This window comes from Miniopterus natalensis, chromosome 3 (genome assembly GCF_054644295.1).
Source record: "Miniopterus natalensis isolate mMinNat1 chromosome 3, mMinNat1.hap1, whole genome shotgun sequence".
NCBI lineage: Eukaryota > Metazoa > Chordata > Mammalia > Chiroptera > Miniopteridae > Miniopterus > Miniopterus natalensis.
Window position 1 is genome coordinate 80,653,063 of NC_142083.1, and position 24,063 is coordinate 80,677,125.

Genomic DNA, 24,063 nt, shown 5'->3' on the forward strand with positions numbered 1-24,063 from the left:
TATACCTTGGGGTCATTAGTAGCTAATTGAATATAGATTTAAACATTTTTACATTTAGACAAGCATAACAGGGCAAAAGTAATTGAATTTTGTCAAATTCAATTACTGGCAAAATAAAGGTGGTAAGAACAATTACAGTACATAAGTTCATTTATATCTCTATGGAAAAGCCAATAGTTGATCATTTTTAGCAGCTAGATAGTTTCTAATTACAAGTGAATTCACATATGTTCTTCACAAAGGTCATCATAAGTTTTTTTTAGCCAAAAAAAAAAAGTGTAACTTCTTATTTTTCCTTCATTGAATGAAATGTGTTGTGGGCTAGGTATTCCAGTAACTCACAAGCTACAGTCAGGCACAGCCAGATAGCCAAAGATCAGAGTACAGTGTCCTGATGACACTGCATTCATTTAAAATACTTAATGTCACCAGAGTTTGAGCAGATACAGTGTCATTCGTGACACTCCACAGGTTAAGTAGCGTCCCACTGGCCTTTTTGGTAAAGATGTGAAGCTATTAAACATGTAGTCCTACATATCAATGAGCAGGCTCCCCAGTTAGAGTTCATTAATGCGATTGTGCAATTGTGTGTTTGGCCACTGTTCTTACAGCAGGAGTCTTATAGTTATTTTGTAATGATAAGAAGTTTAAAAAACTAAACCTTGTAAATTCTTCTTAGCTTATTCTTGATACACCCTGCCTCCAACCCTCTGGCCATTTGTACAATGAAATTTAAATTCTTGCTAAGGTGACTTCTAAGAGAAAAATAGGTGATAACTGTATGTTCAACATGAATTGATTTTGCATTAATGATGTAGCTGCCTGTCTCATTTGCAACAGAAATATATTTTAAAAAGATAAAAATACAAAGGAAATGACATAAAACAAAAAAGAATATGAAAAAGGACTATAAGACAATACATATCTTAATGTTAAGTATCTAATAGGAGTAAGCAAAAAGAAAAAAAGGAAAAAATAAACCAGCTTCAGAAGGACATTAGCAAACAATAATGTCTATTGAACAGTAAAGCATTAAATTTCAATAATGCAGTGTTGTGTGAATAAAATTTTAGCCAAATTTCCCTTTGGGATGAGAAAACATTTTTTAAAAGTCTAAGTGCAGATAAAGTGCTTCCTTATTGATCAAGATAAAATGGCTGAAAAATTTTTAACATGATTCTGAAAATATGTATTTCATTTTCTAGATTTGACCTGTATGCAGAAAAGGTTGCTCACTACTGGCATACACTAGGATTGGAGAAAGCAGGAATAAAGTGTAAAAAAGTAATAAAAAAAAATGATGTATGCAAGAATGGTTCAGTGTTCTGAAACTCACAAATTTGGGGCAGAATTAAATTGTGGGGGACAGTGGGACGAATTATCAGTTAATGGCAATGTCATCAAGGCAGTTTCAAAACAGATAAGAATGTATTTTCATATTGACTAAATCATAAGAATAAGATGCCTAGAAAGTTTAATTGGTGAGAGTAACATAACCTCAGATTTTTTTAAGCAGTTTTGATAAATTGAGTACAGAAGGCACTTTGCACTGTGATATATTTCATTACCTCACAGGAACTATCCCAAGTTGTACCTGACCAAATTATTTCAAGAAATTTATATAATTAAATGATTTGAAGCTAGTTAGGTAAGGTTGCTTCATTCAGATGTAAAAATTATTTTATTTATTTGAAACACCATTAACTCACAGCTAAAGACAAAGAAAGGTTCTCCAGGGACATTCAGTTCAACAAATATCTGATCAGTATCAGGTATGTACCAGGTATCGTGCTAGATGCTGAGCATACATGCATAGGACTTGGCCACTTAACCATAAATCACTTAGTGTAGAAATGAAAAATAGGTTGCACAGTGGTTCTTAAACAAGGAGGACTCTGAGGCCGTATCCAGGTCTCTGATATCAACTAGTGATGACTTGAAAACAATTAAGTATGGCAATATCTATACCTGTTAATCACCTCTTTACTTTAGTATATCGATTCAAAAGTCAACTAAATTATTACAGAACGAGAGCACGTTACACATCTGAGCAAAACAAACACATCTGAGCTGAGCCATCTTTTAAAATATAGTATTATACACTGTACATGCTATGTGTACTATACAGTATACATGCCAATATAGTATAGATATCCTGTAGACATTTCATATGGGCTGAAGAATATATAACTACAAAACTTTCGTTTTTACTTCTGATAAAAAATGAAAGTTGTATATCACATAAAATCTAAATTTTTTCATATTAAAGAAGTATATCACTGCTTCTAACTCAAAACGTCAGTGGTATCTTGCTTGCTCTATTTAACTCTGCCTCTATTTGCTTACAAACACTTTCAAGGGGGGAAAGAGGCCTGCTCATTTATTCTCAGTGTAATTGTACACCAAAAAACAAGAAAGCAAGCTTATTTTGTCCTTTACTAAATGAATTCAATACTTAAATTCTAAGTTGAATGGGTGAGGTATGTTACAAACAAATTAATCGCTATTTACAAAATGAGTCCCTTTACAGGTAGTCTTACGAATTATTGTAACTAAGATTATCGATTAGAAATTACAGGTTAAACACAGGTAGAAGACACAAGTTCTAGTTCTGACATTGGCAGGATTTAGATGTGTAACCTTGGACAAGACACTTATCCTCTCTGGCTCTCAACTTCCCCATCTATAAAATAAAAGAACTAAAACCAGATAATCGCTAAGGTACCATTCAACATCTAAATTCTAGCTTTCCCTTCTCTACCTTAGCAAGGAGAGAAAATTTAAAATTAAAATAAAAAACCCAAAAATACCCTAAAATGATTGCTACTGTTCTAACAATTGTTGTTACTTAAGAGTTCAAGGTCTACTAACTATGGCAGTGTATACTGTTTACTAGGTACAAGTTAGGAAGGCTTAGTACTAAAGTGTGCCATAATAGTGGCTTGGATGTCACACTTTCCATGCAAAGATGATCCAAACACCACTGAGCTGCAGTGGAAAAGTACTAGCCTGGGAGTCAGGTTTTAACTTCGTTTAGTGGCATTTCTTAGGTAATTTAGTATCTGTGGGTCTTGATTTTCTCAGGTGTAAAATGACAAAGTTGCACCAGATTATCTCTAAGACCCTCCCTAAAACCAAAGCTCTGTTTCTAAGTGGTTTTTCTCAACCTACCCTTTTGTAATGCATTGCTTCCAAAAACAGCTTGGTCTGCTTATAGATTTCTTGGCCTGTCTTGTGGAAGGTCTTGAGAAATTCTATGAACTCTTTAGACACTCTATCCGTTTCAATGCTGGTTTGCCGGTTTATGGAAGGACTGGGAGCTTTTGCTTCCTGAATTTCTGCTGGGAAAATTAAAAAGAAGTTTCATTACATAGAAGAGCCATGCACGGAATTACTTTAAGTATCTAATTTAAGATTACTTAAATGATGCTTAATCAAAGTTAAACTTGAATTTAAATTATTTTATGTTTAAATATTTGGACTTTTCTTAAAGTAAGTTAAATCTACTTTATGAGAAGGAATACAAATAGAAAAGACTTCATGATCTAAAAGATATCCCTATTCAAATAAAAGTTGCTCTACTTGTATTTTCTTAGCCAAAATATATCATGCTTTGACCTACATATTTAATCATTAATACTAAAATGGCACCACTATCTTGAACAACTTTCTCAAAGGTTTGTATGAGTTTATAAAACAAATCAAGTGAAATAATCAGAAGTACAAAAATGTTAGGTGACATAAAATATTAGACAATTCTTCCAAATCCATTTTACTTGACGAAAAGGCAAAGGCTAATTTGTTTATGTGGATATTAACAATTATTTATCCACCATTCAGTTTTCAAGTCAGATTGCTCGAAGTGAAGGAATGCATTCAAAGTAGCATAATGTTAGATCATGACAGAGCATATAGTAAAGAGGCAAGGGAAGTAAAACACTGTCTAATCAGTTGGCCATACAACTCTTTCCCTCTTCAATAAATACACTAAAAGGAAAATGGGACCTTCACAGAACAGAGGTAAGGAGATGTAAGGGTAAGCACTCTCAGAAAGCATGACTATCACTTGGTCTCTTATCACATTCTAAGCCTCCTACTTTTGAACTGTGCTCTCTAATTCAATACCTATAAGGAATTAGGTACCTCATATACCCATGATTCCCTTTTAACCCAAAAAGAAAGATAACTAAGAAGAAAAAGTATCTTTTGAAGGTATTAAAATCAACCTATTACATGTTATCTCAGAGTAATTTCTTATTATCTTTATTTTTTGAACTTCAGTGCCTGATACACATTTTAATGATGAAGTTAAAATAAAGTTTTAATACAATAAAGGCATTATTCCTATTAGAATGCCTGACTTATTCAAGTGAGACAAACACATGTAGATTGCCTAAAAGAATATACTATTAACTATAACAAACTAAAGATTCCACATCTCACTTATTACACAACTGGTTATTAAACTAATGTGTTACTTAATCACTTGACTTATACTCAAATTAAAGCAAAAACACACCCTTGCCCCCCTAAACTCTACTATAAAGTAGTTAGAAGAAAATTGTTCTTCATAGTTATCTTTCCAAATCAAGTATTTGCCTATCTTTTTTTGTTTTGTTTTTAAATTTATCTTTATCACTGAAAGTATTACAGATGTCCCATCCTCACCCAAGGACATGCTTAGAGAGGGGTGGGGGTGGGGAGGGGGGGAGAGAGAGAGAGAGAGAAAGAGGGAGGGAGGGAGGGAAACATTGATGAGAGGGAGAAACATTGATCAGTTGCCTTCCATATGTGCCCTGAATGGGAACTGAACTAGCAACCTTTCAGTGCACAGGATGAGCTCAACCAACTGAGCTGCTCTGGTCAGCTTTGCCTATCTTTTAAATGACCAGGTGCTTTCTAACTATGATTCATAATGTAGAAGCCCTTCAAATTCAACCACATTAAAAAAAAAAAAAAAGGAAAAAAGCACACAAAAATACACTGGACATATGGTCAAAAAACATATCAGTCAAAAGTTGGACAGCAAACTGGAAAAAAATATTTGTGTATTACATCACAAAGGGCTACTCTCCCTAATATAAAAGGACTCCTATAAATAGAGAAGAAGAAATCTAACAGTTCAATATGTAAACACGTAAAGAATACTAACAATTCAGAAAGGAAACATAAATGGATCTTAAACAGGAAATATGTTCAATCTCACTCATGTTAACAAATATGAAATACTACTATGAGATGCCATTTTAAAAAGTAATAAATAGCCCTGGCCAGGGTTGGTCAGTGGTTAGAGCATTGGCCTGCGCACCGGAGGGTTTGGTTCCTGGTCAAGGGCATGTGTGGGAAGCAGCCAATTAATGTGTCTCCTTCAGATCGATATTTCCCCGCCCCCTCCACTCTCTCTGAAAATCAATGGAAAAAATATCCTCACCTCTTGGGTGAGGATTTAAAAAAAAAAAGTAATAAACAGACAAAAATCTGAAGTTTGATGTTGAAAAGGATATGGGAGGAAGGCACTCACACTGTGGAGGTGGAAATGTAAAAAGATATAACTGCAATGAAGTGCAATTTGACAATAATCATCCAAATTAAAAATACACTTATCCTATGATCAAACAATACCATTTCTCAGAAATTTTCTACTGATATAAGTGCACATGTACAAAATAAAATATGAACAAGGCTACTCATGTTAGCACAATACTGCAACTGCACAAAATGGTGACTAAGGGACTACATAAATTATGGTTTAATCCACAAAATTGAATATTGCATAATTTTTAAAATTTATCTTTATTGTTGAAAGTATTACAGATGTCCCCCTTTTTACCCCCTTGACCCCTTCTACCCCTACCCTTCCCCACCCCAGGACTTCACCACACTATTGTCTATGTCCATGGGTTATGCATATAAATTCTTTGGTTAATCTCTTCCCACCCACCCACCTCCTCCTTCCCTCTGAGATTCGTCAGTCTGTTTCATGCTTCTTTGTGGAATATTGTATAATTTTAAAACAAAAAAAGTATGCTTTTATGTAGTGATAAGAAAAGAGTTCTTAAACGTATAGCTAAGTTAAAAAAGCAGGGTGTGTGTAGTGTGCTCTTTTATGTAAAATAGTGGAACTGGGATAAGGATATGTTATTTATAAATTAAAACAAAAGCACAGAAGGATACACAAGAAACTAATAATAAAGGTTGTCTGAATGTAGTAGTCCCTGTAAACTAGATGAGTGAGGTACTATGCACCTTTTATTTCTGAGCCATTGGGAAGTACTGCCTATTTGCCATTGCTGATGCTCTGCTCCTGGCTGTTGGGAAAATAAATCTTTCCCAGCCATGTGTGCTCAAGACTGCTTTGCCTACTCTTTTACCCAGTCTTGGGTAGTTTTCTCACATGCATGTGCAGTACTCAAAGACTCAAGGGAAACGCTTTGCAATCATCTGTAGTTTTTTCAGTGCAGCCCATCCTCTCTGTATTTTGCCATGGCTTCACTGTGCTCTAAACTCATTTCCCCAGTTCAGCACATTTGAGTTGTCTCCCTCTGTGCCACAGTCTACAAACTCTCCCTGCAGTGACCTGGGGCACTTGTAGGACTTACCATGTTTGTCTCCTCTCTCAGGGGTTACTCTCCCATCTGCCTGTTGTCCAGTGCCTGAAAACCATTATTTCTTCTATTTTATCTGATTTTTCTAGTTGTTAAGGGAGTAGGGTAAACCCAACCCCTGTTATTTCATCATGACTGGGAGTGAAGGATTAAATTCCACATAATAAAGAACATTTTTACTCACACAGAATACCAAATACATTTTTCGTTTTCCATACTGATAAAAATGTTTCAGAAAAGATACTGCCAGTTATTGTTTTAAGTTAAATTGTACCCGGTTTATTTATTTGCTATATATCTGTATTATTTTTTTCAGAGTAGATTGTATATCTCATGCTCTTTTTTGTTAATCCTCACCCAAGGATATTTTTTCCACTGATTTTTAGTGGAAGGGAGAGGGAGAAAAAAAGAGGGAGGGAGGAAGGAAGGAAGGGAGAAACATCGATGTGAAAGAGACACATTGATTGGTTTCCTCCTACATGTGCTCCAGCTGGGGCTGCGGATCAAACCTGCAACTCAGGTTTGTGCCCTTGGCCGAGAATCAAACCCATGACTCTTGGGTGTGTGGGCCAACACTCTAACCACTGAGTATAGGTATTTTTAAAATGTGTATGTGTTGTTGTTTTTCTTGCATAGTATCAACTGAGGGTCACACATTCATTTAGTGGTCATGTATACTTAGTCTTCTTTAATCTGGAAATGTTCCCCAGACTTCCTTTTTTTTTCAAAACATTCACAATTTTGGAGCATACAGGCCAGTGACTTTATTGAATGCCTCTCAGTTTGGGTTTCTATGCTCTTTCTTCATGACTATATTCAGGTTATAAATTTTCAGCTTAAATATTACATACTTCTTGTGCTCTTTTCAAAGTATTATATCTAGAGGCACGTAATGTCCACTTTCCCCGCATAGTTATACAGTTACCATTTTTCTATTTTTAATTAATAATTTATGGGAGTTCATTTTAGACCATGTTCATAACTTGTTCCTCAGGAAACTCCCTCCCCTCACCCCAGATTTAGCACCCACTGATGAAACTTGCCTGAATCAAGCCTCACTATGACAACTGCAAAACAATGATTTTCTATCTCCATCACCCTTTGATTAGACAACATTCTTTGGTAAAGAAGAGTTTTCTCTTCTCCTTTATCTAATTATTTTATTAGTTAGCTGGATTAATGGATTATTATTTTATTCAATCAGTTATACTCCGTTTATTGTCCTTATTTATTTTGATACTCCAATTTGGCCAGTGGAAACCCGTTCAAGCTGGCTTCTGGGTCTTTGACATGATCCCAACATTTTGGGGGGCGCTTTTCCCTGTTCCAGCCCTGGAATCAGTCATTCCTCCACAGAACCTTAGTTCACTTTAGTGAAGCACAATATTAGAATCTAATAACTGGGTGGAAGACCAGTATCTTAATTCCAGGAGCATAGCCTTTAGATCAATTTGTTAAAAGATGTACACAGGTTTCTACTCAGAGTGACAACATCTATTTGAGCTCTTTAAAAGGGGGCATTTTTAAATGTATGAGCAAGTATTTCCACTTGGCTAATCCACTATAATTTACTCTGTAAGATGTAGCTCACTCAACCTTACTTTGGAGATTAGAAAACTGTAACTAAACTTTCTGAGTTTTTACAGTCAAGCTGTTCTATTTACCTTCTCTGAAGGGGCATCCCACTCTTGTTAAATAGTCTTCAAATGTCTTAGAAGGTTATTTGTGTTCTGTTTATGACCAAGCTGCCCTGGCTTAAGAGTTTTCTTTTGTGCTACCAAAGAAGTAAAATATCAAAAGCAAGGGCGTCATGTATGAATGAAGTAAAATACAGAACACAGAACACAAAAGGTCTATTTTAGTCTAGACCCAATAAATTAAAACTACCTTTAGAATAGGCTAACCTTACCCACACGCAAAGGCCAAACAATCAGTCTAAAATGCGAAGTTCATCTGGCAAAGCTACATAAGCTTGTGAAAGAAAAATCCGACAGCATCCTCTGTACTAATACACACACATTAATTTTTTTAATACTTTGAGGTCTTTATCCCCATATGCTTTCTATAAACTAACAAACAAACAAAAACTAAAGATAAAAAAATCAAAGGAAAAACCTATTATTCTAAAAGAAAAGAAAAAATGGTAAGAAGTGTTCCATATAAAGGCTTTTTAAATAAAAATAACTTGGAATTGTTTCTTTTAAAGTACAAATCTTCTAAAATATGATGCACATTGTCAGAAGCTCTCAGGACATTTTTCTAAAACTGTCAAGAATGGTTAATGAATGTACATGACTTACGCACTTCAGTAAGAGAAACCTCATCATATGTCTATAGAGATACAGACACACACATACATTCTCTTGAGTTCAAGGAAAAACACTAAAGCAGGAGTTAGGAGAGAGACCTGAGTTCTAATACATCAACTCATATAACCTTGAGTAAATTAGTTAACCTTTATGGGCTTTCATGTCATCTGTAAAATGAGGCAGTCAGAGCTGATGGTTTTATAATTTGTTTACTTTTCATCTACTGTCATATACCATTTCATCATACATCATAAATTCATAAGATTAGTGAGACTTTCCCAAAGCAGGAAACAGAATTTAAGCTAAATAGGAATGAATGGCTTTGATCAATACCCTGAGCTCCTTACCAGCAGAGACTATTCTCTCAAAAATAAACACAACATCTTTTTAAATAATTAATACTTACTGGTGACTTACAATGTGTGTCACATACTGTGCTAAACTCTTTAAACACATCAACTCATTTAATCTTCAAGACGTGCCTATGGTTGAGTATTATTGTCCTTCAGAACGACAAGGCTTAAAGAGATTAGCTTGCTCTGAGTCACATAGCCAGTAAACTGCAAAGCTGAGACTCAAACCAGGGTGACTCTAAAGCTTCTGTTCTTAACCACCCTACTACACTACCTCCTAATAAAGAAATCACGATCCAAATACACTCTTAATTTAATCTCTAGCGGGTACTGATTATTCTCCAAATTAATGATGTGAACTAAAAGATATACTCAAAGGTTTATATTTATAAGAGAAATGCTGTGTTTTTGGTTATAAGCAACTTTTCCCTTTAATAAAACAAAACAATAGTCATTGAATCTGAAAGACCAGCAAAGAACCTGGGGTGATATCATTCATTCCCCTGCCTTTTGGCAAGTCAAAAATAACCTCATCACAACTACCCCAGGTTGAGGGGTTGGGAATGAGACAGGGCTCCAAGAAAGCTCTTCTGATAGCACGAGTGTTGGTTCCCAGTCTCCCTCACCATTCCAAATTTACTGCACAATGAATTACCAACATAATGGTTCAGAGGCTGAGTCCTAACAACATACATTCTTTCTTGCATCCTGCTAGGCCATTTGAACTAGCCTGACTGCCCACTAGTAGAACAAGTGTGACATTAGTGATAATCCTTTGCTCATTACATGGCATTTTAAGAAGTAGGATGAGTAAGGTCAAGTACACATAAATCCATGCACTAGAAAATGCATACTACGGGCTACATTCACCACTCTAAAAGCCCAAAGTGAGCTTTTTTGTATATGATCTCCATATATTTCCCCAAATACTGTCTCTCAGAAAACTGACTTTTTAGATGACTTTAAGCCTAGGAATAGCCATTTCTGATAAGGCATGAATGGTGAGGAAAATATGCAAAGGGGAATAAACTAGGATCCAAAAATGAAAGGCACAAAAAAATAAAACATCCAAAAAGATGCTAGTTAGATGGTAATTAACTTTATAAAGAAAACTATACATTTCAATTCTCTTCATTTCTCAGTAAACAAGCTTCTCTAAAAAACAATGTCCTCTGACCAAAGAGAATTTTGGTTTCATATATCGCCTGACCCTCAAACCCAATTTCAGTCTCAAATCGGAGTTCATAGTCTATAAACGCTTTTACAGAAATTAAAAGGCTGAACCCATGTGCATTGTGGATCTACTATGTACTTCATTTGGGCACAGAAGAAAAAAAGAGAATCAGAAAATTACCCTTCTTTGATCCAACCCTGGATGAAGCACTGAAGAACTTCTTCACTGTGGTAACCTTGCGGGTCTTCTCATTGGTTTTCTTTTCTTCAAACTTGGAAAATGTGAGGGACTGAGCCCCTTGGCTGTTCTGACTGCTGGCAAAGGCCTCTTCCTCCTCCCTCTGTAGTCTGTAATTCAAGAGAGGATTAATGACCCAGATATTCTCCAAGTTTTCCTTGTATCTAAAGGTTATTACTCAACTAATTGAGGAGGATCTAAAATTATTAGAACTAGAGGCTAAATACACCAAATAGGTCTGAGGTCTCTGACATGAAACTATCCTATATGCTACTACAGACTTTAAAAGGGGCTTTCTCCACAGATCATGCTCATTCAGCAACTGTACTAGGGTTACGTGAAAGAAATAAAGTCCAGTCCTTTTCCTTAATAAGCTCAAGGTCAGAAGGGAGAAAAAGATAAGTAAACGATTACAATATAATGACAGTTCCTATTGTAAAGAGTAAAACACAAGTGCTACAGGAACACAGGAGGCAACCACTAAGTCTGCTGGAGGAGTCCAAGAAGGTTTCACAATGGTAACATTTAGGTCTGTCTTAAAGGATCAGTAAGATTCCGCCAAGTCAGAGGACATTCCAGAAGAAGGACCTACAAATGTGAAGGCATGTGGTTCTTGTTACAAACCTAGTTCAGTGTAGTCAGAGCACTACACTGAACTGCAGTGTGATGGACTGTAATGCTAGAGGAGTATACAGGTAGGCACCAGGTGGTAAGAAACTTTGGATGCCAACCCACTGTCATCCTGGATTTCATCATGTGGTAGGACACCAAAAAAGACTGTAAATATAGTAAGTTACCATGATCAGATCTATACTTTAGAAAGATAATACGGTAGCTGTATGACAAATTGAGGGGCAGAAAGACTAGAGACAGACACAATAATTAAGACTGTATTACAAATATTTAAGTGAGAGAAAAAAAGGACCTGGAAAACAGGAGACGGTGAAATTCAAAAGACTTCTCTAAGCTCAAAAATGTAGAACTTGCCCTGCTGGCGTGGCTCAGTGGCTAAGCATTGACCTATGAACTAGGAGGTCACGGTTCAATTCCCGGTCGGGGCACATGCCTAGGTTGCCAGCTCGATCCCCAGTATGGGGCATGCAGGAGGGAGCCCATCAATGACTCTCGCTCATCATTGATATTTCTCTCTCTCTCTCTCTCTGCCTCTCCCTTCCTCTCTCTGAAATCAATAAAAACATATTTAAAAATAAAATAAAAAGGGAGAACTTGCATAATTAGTTGTAGATAGTATGGGAGGTAAAGGAGAAATTAAGAATGACTTTAGCCCTGGCCAGTATTGATAGCTGGTTAGAGCATCAGCTTGCACACCACAGGGTCTTGGGTTCGATTCCAGGTAAAGGGCATGTACCTGGGTTGCAGGTTCAGTCCCCTGCGGGGGCATGTCTCTCTCACATTGATGTTTCTCTCTATCCCCCTCCTCCTTCTACTCTCTCTGGAAATCAATGGAAAAAAATATCCTCAGGTGAGGATTAAAAAAAAATGACTCCGATGTTTTTTTAGATAATTGAATAAATTATCATTAACTGATACAGAAAGTGGATCAGGAGAAAATGTTGAAAGTGGGGATTAAATAAAAACAGTAACTCTGGCCGTGGACCTGCTGAGTTTGAGGTATTTATAATAAATAAATCTCAAAGGCTATCTATAGAACAATGGTACTCAAAGTGTGATTCCCCAAACAGTAGCATCAGCATCACCAAGGAATTTATTAGAAATGTACATTTTCGAGCCACACTCCAAACCTAATAAAGTTAAGGACTCTGGGGGTGAGGTCCAGCAATCATTATTTTTTTTTTAAAATATGTTTTTATTGATTTTTAGAGAGAAAGGGAGAGAGATAGAAACATCAACGATGAGAGAGAATCATCGATCAGCTGCCTCCTGCATGCCCCCTACTGGGGATTGAGCCTGCAACCCGGGCATGTGCCCTGACCGGGAATCAAACCATGACCTCTTGTTCCCTGGGTTGACGCTCAACCACTGAGTTACACCGACCAGGCAAGCAATCATTATTGTTACAAGATTTCCAGATGATTCTCATGCCTGTTCAAATTTGAGAAATTGTGCTATAGGAAACCTCAAGTGAGATTACAATTGAAAGGATTAAGAAACAGCAACAAAATCACAGGGAGAGGTTGAGGATGGAACAGGGATACATCTTTCTCTGAGACAAAATAGAAGGTAATATAGATATTAGTACATTTTTTAAAATTGACTTTTAAGAGGAGAGGAAGGGAGGGGGAGAGAGAAAGAGATCAGCGTGATAGCAAAACATGGATTGGCTGCCTCCTGCATACCCCCTAGCGGGGATCTAACTGGCAACCCAGCCATGAGCCCTGACTGGGAATCAAACCAGCAACCTTTTGGTACCTGGGACGACGCCCAACTGAGCCACATCGGTCAGGGCGATATTAGTACATTTTGATGTGAAGAGAGGAGAAAGCTAAGAGAATTCATGCTTAGTAGCCTCTACTTTCTTCATGAAATAGATCAGCTACTGAGAATATCAGGAGTGCAGTGAGAAACCTGAGGAAATAGTTAATGTTCTATGTATGTATTTTCTCTCTGATTGACCATGAAGTCACTGAAAGCATTGAATGTACTTTATAATTCTGTGAGTTCACAGATGCTAGCAAATCAGTCACGCAACAAATGTGACTGATTAGATATAAAACTAGCCAAAGCTGTAAGAGTTCAGTTTGACTTTCTTTTCTTGAGAAGCTGTAGTTTCTAGGATGCTCTGGCAAAGGATTAACATTATTTGTAGCATTTTATTAGTTCCTATGCTCACCAGCTATGCCATCTTTTAATTTTTATTATAATCATATCTCTGGATAATACAAATATCTCAAATAATACTTCTGAACTACAAACCCCATTTTGGAAAAGTTAAATTTTCATGTCCTTCCTAGCACACAGGTTGAATCACCCCTGCACCCACAAATCAACCGATTTCTACTACTGCATGTTTATGACTGTGCCAGATGCCATGCTGGATATATCAAAAAATGGGGAAAACAATGCTTGAAAAAAAGCCATGTGCCAAGCCCTGTGCTAGGTGCATCATAGATATTACCTCAGTTAGCCTCTACCATGAGGTACGTTCATCTCCATTTTCCTACTCCAAAAAGCTTATTGTCTATATTGAACTCACACACTTCAAACACAAAATACTTAAATGGTAAGACAAAAGAAAATGAAGTCACTGAAAGCTATTCATTAAATGTTGACTGAGAAGAGGGGAAAAATCTATTTCTCTCAATATTAGGCTGACTTGCTGATAGCTCAAATCAGAGGAGAAAAAAATGTATTCACACAATGACAGTACTATGTATCCGGTTATATCACTGTAAAACCACCCCTAGTTAAGACTTTTTACCGCTCTGCCAGTTCCCAATCCTCCTGAATCTGCTTCTGCCTGGCTTTGTGGTACTCCTCCCTCCAGCACTTGGAACAGAAGCCCTGCCAAGCAGGGTTGCCATAGTAACCACATCCTTTCTTGCAGAGGAGCTCTGATTGATCCACATGAATTCCTCGGCGTTCAGATTTAAGGCTCATCTTCTTCCTGTTAATCAAGTAACAAACGAGAAAGTTTGTTGAAAATGAATTATTCTATCAGCATAGCAATTAAGACCCCCCAAAATAAGTCCATATCCTCAAGCTATTGGGAAGGGAAGAAGAGAAGGAAAAAAAGGGAGAGAAGGAGGAGGGGAAAAAAGAGGAAGGGTAAATACAGTTTAAATACAGCAAATTCCTGACACAGTCATATTAAAGAAAAAGACTTCTTATTCACTGCCCAATGATATGACGGACATTTTAAGAAAGGAGTAATATTGTATTAAAGATCTAACCATAAAACATAAAACTATAAAATTCCTAGAAGAAAACATAGGGGGAAAACTTCATGGCAATGGATTTGGCAACAGTTTCTTGGATATTACACCAAAAGCACAAGTAACAAAAGTAAAAATAGATAAATGGGGCTATAGCAAACTTAAAAACTGCACAGAAAACAATCAATAGAGTGATATAAAAGTGAATACTTTGTCTCAAATGAAATAATTCAACATTTACCAAGAAAACAAATATAATTAAAGCATCAGAACAATCTAAACTCTTTGAGAAGGCATTCAGGGCCCTCAGCAATCTCAGACAAATTAACATGAGCCTATTTGCCATCACTCACTACATACACAATATTGTGCTTAATATAATTATTTGTGGCAAACAAACAAACAATCAAAGTAAACATTATCTCCATTTTATTAGATGTGAAACCTGAGATTCAGAGAGGTTTTCAAAAGTAAGTAAATTTTCTAAAAACAAGCAAATGAGAAGGGATTCAAAACCAGGTGAGCTTCCAAAATTCTTGTACCACATTGTCGCCAATCTACTTGTCCAAACTCAACTCACATCCCTGAGCACAGTAATACTCAATCATATGACCATCTCCTAAACAAACCATACATGTTTTTGCCTTAGCCTAGAATTATTTCCTATACTTTTCTTCTGCTTTTTCAAAGATGACTCACTATTGAAAGCTCATTTTAAGGGCCATCTCTTCAGTGAAGCTTCCCGTGAGCTTCCTTCCACCCAAAATTAACACTGAGTCTCCATTCTCATAACACTGCTTATTTAGGAACCAGTTATATCCATTCTACTTCATTAGAAAGAATCATTTCTATGTTTGACTTCCTCCCATCTGGACTAGAAGCATCCTGAGGAGCTGCTTTATAGTCCCGACACAACACAGTATGGTGGTAAGGTACTCAATATGTAGTTTTAACTTGCATATGGAGAAAGGGCTGTTTTCTACTCAGCCTTCATTTAAATAGTGAATAAGCTTTCCTTTAATATTTGATACAAGTTTGAGGACTTATGTAAGATATAAAGTCAGAAGGAGAAACCAATTTAAAAATGTGTCGTAAATTGATTATGAAACCAGAGAAATTTTTAGCTATGACTTTCCTTTTTAGACTATCGGCAAAATAATTTGAATTTTCTGCAAAGCTATCCTCTAGCAAGATTCCTTACTTGGCAAGTTGAATGTGGTAAGGTAGGTAGTCTTCATCTCTGGCAATTGACAGGATCTTACCAATCCTGTTAGCTTGACTCATTTTACTAATCTCTATTTTATTCTTGCTGCTACCATGTTACAGTTGTTGAGAGAGTAAGGAAGAACCACCTAAAGAACTCTGAAAAGGTGGGGGGGGGGCAAGAGGGGCTCTCACTCTGCTAGTATACAGGAATAGGTAATACTGGTTTAGACAGAGTGGGATAAACAGTTGTAGAAAACCTACTTGTGCTGAGTACTTATAAAATATAAAATCATTTATTCATCAAAGCCAAGGAATTAGTATCCCCATTTCAAAGATGAATAAGCAAAGCTTGAAGAGATCAGGTACCTGTCTAAGGTAACACATGTTAGAGTTAAAATTTGAAATAATACCTTAAAGCAAGTTCCTAAGTCTGTTTTCTTTTCTACCATACTATCTTATTTGATCATAGCACCAGGATTGTATTATAAATTGCTACCCAACAATTTCCATTTAAATTCAGAGAATTAAATGGTCCTCATTCTTCTTCCCATAAACAAACTGCCAAACAAGCACAGAAAAAAGTGGCACTCCACAGCATGTATTCAAGAAACTCACGTCTGGACAAAATTAAGTCCAGTATCTTGCAGATCCTACCATAATTTAATGCAAACACTAAGTGCCAACTGTGTGCACAGAACTGAACTAGAGAGAATTGTTAATACAACTGATAGAACATGTCCTTCCCCTCAGGAAGTTCATAACCGAAAAAACAGGCGTACTGTGCAGTGCAGAAAGATAATGCTATAAAACTGTGGGGCAGGAAAAAGACTCGGGGAATATGAAGAGACCACTTGGGCCAGGGAGTGGAGATGTAGACCTTGAAGAGCTTGGAGTTGAAACTTAGAGGGTCTTGGAGAAATGATACAAAAATGGAAGGACATTCTACACAGGAAAAACATCTTTTACAAAAAACTGAGAAACTGGAAAGCAAATGTAGAGCATGAACGATGTGGTATATACAAGAGGTTAAGTGAAGATGTTAGGTGTGAAGTCAAATATGATGGCTTTTAAAAACTCCAGGCCATAAAGCCTGGATTGAAGCATCACTGAAAGCTCCTGAAAAGGGGACATCATGATAAGATCTCTATTTTAAGACATTACAACTTGAGAGATGGCCTGGGTCGGTGTGGCTCAGTTGGCAGAGCACTGTCCCTTGCACTGAGAGGTTGCTGATTCAATACCTGGTCAGGGCACATGCCCAGGTTGCAGGCCTAATCCCCAGTGGGGGGCCGTGCAGGAGGCAGCAATCCATGTTTCTCCCTCTCTCCCTTCCTCTCTCTTTCTCTCAAAACAAAAAAAACAAAAAAAACCAATGAAAACATTTTTTTTAAAAAACTTGAGAGATGAAGTTCCGTCTTATATCCTGATAAAGTGGACAATAAATCCTCCCCCCCCCGCCAAAATCAACTATAAAAATGGACAAAACTTTCTGTCTGCTGCTGAACCAACGTGTTAGCCAAGGAATGCATTTAAACTTCAAGCCACCAGCTCCTTCTGCTAGCGTCTCTCATGTCTCCTCTGTGTATGCAGAGGCTCCAGTCGCCAGAGTGGAAGGAAGCCTTACTGGCTAGCAGCGTTTGCGCATAAATTCTTTGTGGGCCAAGCGGTAAGGTATGCAAGCACAGGGGTGACCCCTGGAAGGAAGTCAAGCATTAAAAAAACAAGAAAAAAAAACTGAACACAGACATCAGGGCCACATGAAGACTCTGGAGATTTAGTTCAGCTGTAAAACTTGCATGGTATGCACTGAGCACTATTTTTGGGAATTCTCAAAGGCAAAAAGGGAAGAGAATTGGGGAAGATGACCAGAATTCAATATATCACCAAAACCTCAATGAATTTATCATTTTCCCCACCAGTATCACTGAGCCAGCCAGAAGCGCACACCAAGGCACAGAGACAGCGCCTCTAGTTAGGGCTCAAGGAAGGAGAAAAGGAGCTCCTAACAGTCAGAGAAAATATGAAAATCCCTCAATTTTATTGTTTTTCTACCTTCTCTTGAGGCACAGCAGCCAAGCAACCGCATGCAACAGCAATGGCTGAAAAGACAGACTGCAGAAACCAAACTCTGAGCAAGGGGAACTATCAATTTTCCCCACTACTCTATCCTCTCATTTCTTGGCCCCAAATGTGCAGACAGTCATGGAAGTAGAGTATACATGACAGAGTAGGGTAACTAACTTCACCATTTTCTGGTCAGAGGAAAGACGAGAACCTAGGGAACAAAAAAAGCACGGTGGAACCTCAGTTCTCAAACATATTTCGTTCTGGAAGGCTGTCTGAAACCAAATCATTTTTTCCCATTAGAAATAATGTAAATTGAATTAACCTGTCTGAGACCCCCAAATGATTCTCTTTAACCTTTCTTATATACAGTACATGTCTAACGTACTGTTTAATCTACAAATAAACACTTTAAAAACAAAAAGGACAAAGGGCAAGTCTTTTTACTTCTAGTACAATAGATGTTTCTAGGGGGGAAAAAGGGGGGGCAGTATCGACATAGTCAAAACTTGGGTGAATCCCAAAGGCTTTATGCTAAGTGAATGAAGCCAGTTTTAAAAGTTTACATATCGTATGATCAGTGTTTATTAGGAACTAGGATTGGGGAGAGGATGTCTATAAAAAAATAGTAAAAAAGTTTTTTGGAGGTGATGGAACTATTCTGTATTCTGGTTATGGAGGTGTTTACTTAAATCTATACATGTTTTAAAAGTCATAGAACAATACATTCCCCCAACATTCAATTTTACTGTATGATTAAAAATAAAAACCTGAGAGGCAATTTCTAGGTTGGATTGGGGGGAAAGTGCAGAACAAGAGACAGGGACAGTAATCAAGAGACAACTACAATAAGAAGTTAAAACAAAAGAGGTAATACAGGTAGGAATGGAACGGGGAGTGGTGGCAACACACTTTGCAGGTGGGATCTATAACAATTAACTAATGAGACATGGCAGGGAGACTTGAAAGTTTACAAATACTCTTTACTGCCTCTCCAAGATTAAAGTCCTCCAAGGACAGTATTTAGATTTAACATACTTATTTAGTAGACGAGGTTGGGGTAGAAAGGAAGAGTAACTAAATCTAGCCAGAGTCTAGAGTATTAAATTGAAGAAACTTTAAAGACCATCTACTTTCTCCTTTTACAATAAAGATGAAGACACTGAGGCTGCGAAGTTATGATTTGTTCAATCAAAAAGGCAGTAAGTCAGGAACATCACTAGAGCCTGTAGTTATACTAAGTCCTGAGTTCCATCAAACTATTTTGAGAGTCTGAGCTAATCTTTCTCCATTACCATCCTGGGGTCCCTCCTTTCTTCAGTTCCAAGAGGAATGGGCAAAAAGAAATACCCATTTTTCCTTATATCAATCCAATAAGTTTTAAAATTTTTATACTACAAAAACTATAGCACAGTTCTGTGTTACTAAAATGAACACATTTTAGAGAGTCTGTCTAGCACATGTGCCAGTGACCTCCCTTTTCTTGGGGAACTGTTACCCCAACCCACAAAGATAGGCACCAGCAGCCATTTTTGTATACCTGCCACTTCAGGGCCACAGCTGATTGAACCCGAGATGGAATGTGACCCAAACAGAAGTTTTAGAAATGAGACTAATCTAGGCTGTTCTCTTGCATGATGGACGCTCTTGAATGATGGAGTTAGTGTGGCATGACCATCTTCCATCAAGTGACCTGAGTAACCGGATAATCAGTCTGCAGAGTAAAATAGATACACACCAAGAAGCAGAGAAAAATGGCAGAAGAAAAATACTCTCTAGGTCCTGAGAGGTTTCCATTTCTCAGTTTCAGTCCATTCCTAAAGTTCAGTTGCCTGCCTACCCTCAGATTCTGAGATACAATCCTTGATTCCCCCACTGTTCTTTTCTTATTTTCTTATATTTATTCCAATAGAGCCTATTTATCTGCACCCAAAGACATGTCCAGGTACTATTCTAGAGCTAGAAAAAGATAACAGGATTACTGTGAAGACTACTTAGCATAGACTAAGAGCTCAAGAGGTATTAAAATAAAAACAATAACAGTAGCTATGAGACTAGAAACAACAATTTGGTGTGGACATAAGACCATAATGATCAGTCAAATCTGCATTCAAATCCCAGCTCTACCACTTATTAGAAATGTGACTTCAGAGAAATTAATATTTCTAAAACTTCCATTCATATCTCTCTGTTAACTTCTGCTCCTACCATTCTCAACCATTTCTCAAATCTAAGTCCCACGTGCCTTGAGCCCCATGACCTTTGCTCTCTGATATTACATCTGTGATTATGTTACCTTACACGGTTAAAAAAAACACAAGACTTTGCAGATAATTATGGTTACTAATCAGCTGGCCTTAAAATAGGGAGATTATCCTGGATTATCCAGGTAGGCACAATATAAGCACATGAGCCCTAAATGCAAAAGAGGACAGGAACCCAGAATAAGCAAAACAGTCTTGAAAAAGAATGTAGGAGGCCTTACACGTCCCAATTTCAAAACTTACCAAAAAGCCATGATAATCAAAGCAGTGTGGTACAAGGATAGACATGCATCAGTGGTATAGAATTATGAGATCAGAAATAAGCCCACATATTTATGCTCACCACAAGGATACCAAGACTACCCAATGAAAAAAGAAGAATCTTTTCAACCAATGGTACTGGGACAATTGAATAGCCACATGCAAAAGAATGAAGTCACACCTTAACCTCACACCATACACAAAAATTAATTCAAAATGGATCAAAGACCTGAACGCAAAAGCTAAAACTATAAAACTCTTAGAAAAGGATTCTTAGATATGACACCAAAAACAAGAGCAACAAAAGAAAAGACAAATAAATTGTATTTCATCAGAATTAGAAATTCTGTGCTTCCAAGGACTTCATCAAGAAAGTGAAAAGACAGACAACAGTATGGTGATTACCAGAGCGAAAGGGGCCAGGGGTAGGTAGAAGAGGGTGTGGGGCAATAAAGGGTGATGGAAGGAGACTTGGCATGGGGTGAACACACAACACAATATACAGATGATATATTATAGAATTGTACACCTGAAACCTGTATCATTTTATTAATCAATGTCACCCCAATAAACTCAATTTTAAAAGTTTTTAAAAAGTGAAAAGATAACAAACAAAATGGAAGAAAATATTTGCAAATCATGTATCTGATAAAGAACTTCTATTCAGAATATAATATAAAGAACTGTTGTAACTCAATTTTTAAAAATAAATAACCTAATTTTTTAATGGGTAAAAGATCTGAATAGATATTTCCCCAAGGAAGTTATACAAATGATCAGTAAGTGCACATGCATATATGTTTGAATTCATCGATCATCAGGGAAACGTAAATCAAAGCCACAAGATACTACTTCACATCCAGTAGGATAAAAAGTCAGATAGTAACAAGTGTTAACAAGGATGAGGAGCCTCATACACTGCTGGTGGGAATGTAAAATGGTGCAGCTACTTTTGGAAACCATCTGACAGTTCCTCAAACAAATGAACAGTTACCATATGACCCGGCAAGTCTACTCCAAGATATTTACCTAAGAGAAATGAAAACTTTTGTCTACACAGAAACTTGTACATGAATATTTATAGCAGCATTATCCATAATAGCCAAAAGGTGGAAACAACCCAAATGTCCATCAACTGATGAATGGATAAACAAAATGTAGTATATCACACAATGTAGTTATTACTCAGTCATAAAGAGGAATTAAGTACTGATACGTCACAATTAACCTTGAAAACATGATACTAAGTGAAAGAAACCCGTCAAAAAAGACCACATATCATATGACCCCATTCATGTGAACACCCAGAACAGAGAAATCGACAAAGACAGAAAGTAGATAGGGGTTGCTTAGGACTGAAGGGGAGAGGATGGGAGTAAAAGAGATAGCTAAAGGGTATGGGGTTTCTTATTGAGGTGATGAAAATGTTCTGAGGTTGGTTATGGTGATGATTGCTACTGAATTGTGCCCTTTAAATGAGTGAATTATACCCCAATAAAGTTTTTAAAATAAAAATCAGAGGAGGAGGGTATAATGGAATGTGAGAGCACTACTGTTGGCTTTGAAAGTGGAGAGACTATAAGCCAAGGAATGTGGGTGGCTTCTAGAAGCTGAGAATGACCCCTGGTTGACAGCCAGCAAAGAAATGAAGAATTCAGTCCTATAATCACTTGGAACTCAATTCTGCCAACATGAGTATGCCTGGAAGCAGGTTCTCCCCACAGCTTCCAGATAAGAGCCCAGGCTGGCTGACACCTTAATTTTGACCTCTTGCCCAGCCGGGCGTGGCTCAGCGGTTGAGCGTCGACCTAGGATCCAGGCGATCGGGGCTGGGTTCCCGGTCAGGGCACATGCCCGGATTGCGGGCTCGATCCCCAGTCGGGGGCGTGCAAGAGGCAGCTGATCAATGACTCTCTCATCATTGATGTTTCTATCTCTCTCTCCCTCTCCTTTCCTCTCTGAAATCAATAAAGATATATTTTTTAAAAAATTAAAAAAATTTTTTGACCTCTTGAGGTCCTTAACAGAGCACCCAGCTGAGCTGGGCCAGGAGCTCTCAACTTACAGAACTTTGAGATAATAAATGGGTGGTGTTTTAAGCTGCTAAGTTTGTGGTAATTTGTTATAGCAACAACAGAAAACTGTTATAGGCCTCCTTTATATAGGTGTTTTAATGCCTAGAATGCTGTACTATTAGCTGTTCATATGGTGATTTCTCTTTCATCATTTAGGTCTCAGCTTTCATGTTGCACTTTCAGAAAGGGCTTCCCTGGCCACTCTCTCTAAAGTAGTACCTACCCCAACCTACCCAACCCTTACCTTCACCCTGGGCTCAGCATTGTTTCTCCATATCCAATCTGTTTCCAACAAGGGAGGGTAAGGAAAGGTGTGCAGGAAAGAGTTAGCTAAGCAGGCCTGAGTTGCTCAAATCATGTATATTCTTAGAAGGGCATGCTTGTGTGACTGGCTCTTGGCTGGCTCCTGGGCACGAAGGTCTTGGGGTGTCCTTATGTACTAACTGATAAGGATGTTTTGTATGCTTGGAGCCTTGAACCACACTATACCAGCTTGTCCAGTCTGTGCAAACTGTATGGAGTTCCTTCTCAGGACTGAAGTTATAGAACTGTAGTCAATCATGAAGACACTTGTAGCTATGTGACCAGCCCCCAATAAAAATCCTGGAACCCTAGGTTTAAGCCAGTTTCCCTAACAGAAAACACATCATGTATGTTGCTACAGTTTGTTACTAGAGGTTAAATGCACCCTGAGCAACTCCACTGGGAAAAGACTCACAAGTTCAAACCTGGTATCCTCCAAACTTTGCTAATTGCACCGTTTTCCTGTATTGATCCTGCTTTGTATCATTGCACTGTAATAAAACAAACTGGGACAGTTTGGGGGACTATTGACACAGAGTGTGATTATAAAGGGGTGGCTTGAGGGAGGTCTTATTGGTAATAGAATGGTCTGGATCTTGACTATGGTGGTGGTTACAGGAATCTACACATGATAAAATGACACAGAACTACACACACACACTGTATAGATATCAATTTCTTTGTTTTGGTATTGTACAATAGTTATGTAAGATGTAACCACTGGGGAAAAGTGGATGAAGAGTACATAGTACCTCTCTGTATTATCTTTGCAACTTCCTGTTAATCTGTAATTTCAAATTAAAGGTTTTTTTAATTCCAATAAAAATTTTAAAATAAAAACACCTATGATTGAACCAATGTGTATCAGACAGTTAAACATACCACTCAGATCATTTCTGTTTCTAAGTATGGAAAACAAAAAAGTGAACCACCAAAAGTGCATGTCATGATTTGAAAGGTTATGTAGTTGGTGATAACAGCTGTTTCAGTGGGGCAAAGGAGGTACAGTCAGTGCACCCAGATCAGGCATCTGAGCTATAGGCAGCATTATCCTTTTCAGTTAGGAAAAAACAGGAGCCATGCCGGCCCGGCTTCCTTGAGGAATTTAACTGTTCATGTTCTTTGCTCATTTTTCTATGTCATTCTTTTTTCTTTTTACAGATGCTCTTTTTATTTATATTATCTCTTAGTCTTTGACTTTATGTTATGAAGACACTATAGTCTGGATCAAAGACTTAGTGTTTGTTTCAACCCTGGCTAGGGTAGCTAGTTGGTTGGAGCGTCTTCCTATACACTGAAAGGTCGCGGGTTCAATTCCTGGTCAGGGCACATACCTAGGTTGTGGGTTTGATCCTCAG

General features: G+C 37.5%; 1 protein-coding gene across 2 annotated transcripts in view; it reads right to left on the reverse strand.

The window, feature by feature from the left end:
• RABGEF1 (RAB guanine nucleotide exchange factor 1) overlaps window positions 1-24,063 on the reverse strand; it is a 51,616-nt gene that overhangs the window by 18,790 nt on the left and 8,763 nt on the right. Inside the window, exons 2-4 of one of the 2 annotated variants that reach the window (XM_087815622.1) lie at window positions 14,079-14,264; window positions 10,622-10,788; window positions 3,172-3,338 (exon numbers count right to left, since the gene is read on the reverse strand). In XM_087815622.1, coding sequence (XP_087671748.1) covers window positions 3,172-3,338; window positions 10,622-10,788; window positions 14,079-14,257 — 513 coding nt within the window. In that variant the 5' untranslated portion in view covers window positions 14,258-14,264. Of the gene's footprint in view, window positions 1-3,171; window positions 3,342-10,621; window positions 10,789-14,078; window positions 14,265-24,063 lie in introns of both variants that reach the window. The other variant, XM_087815621.1, reaches the window with a different exon arrangement.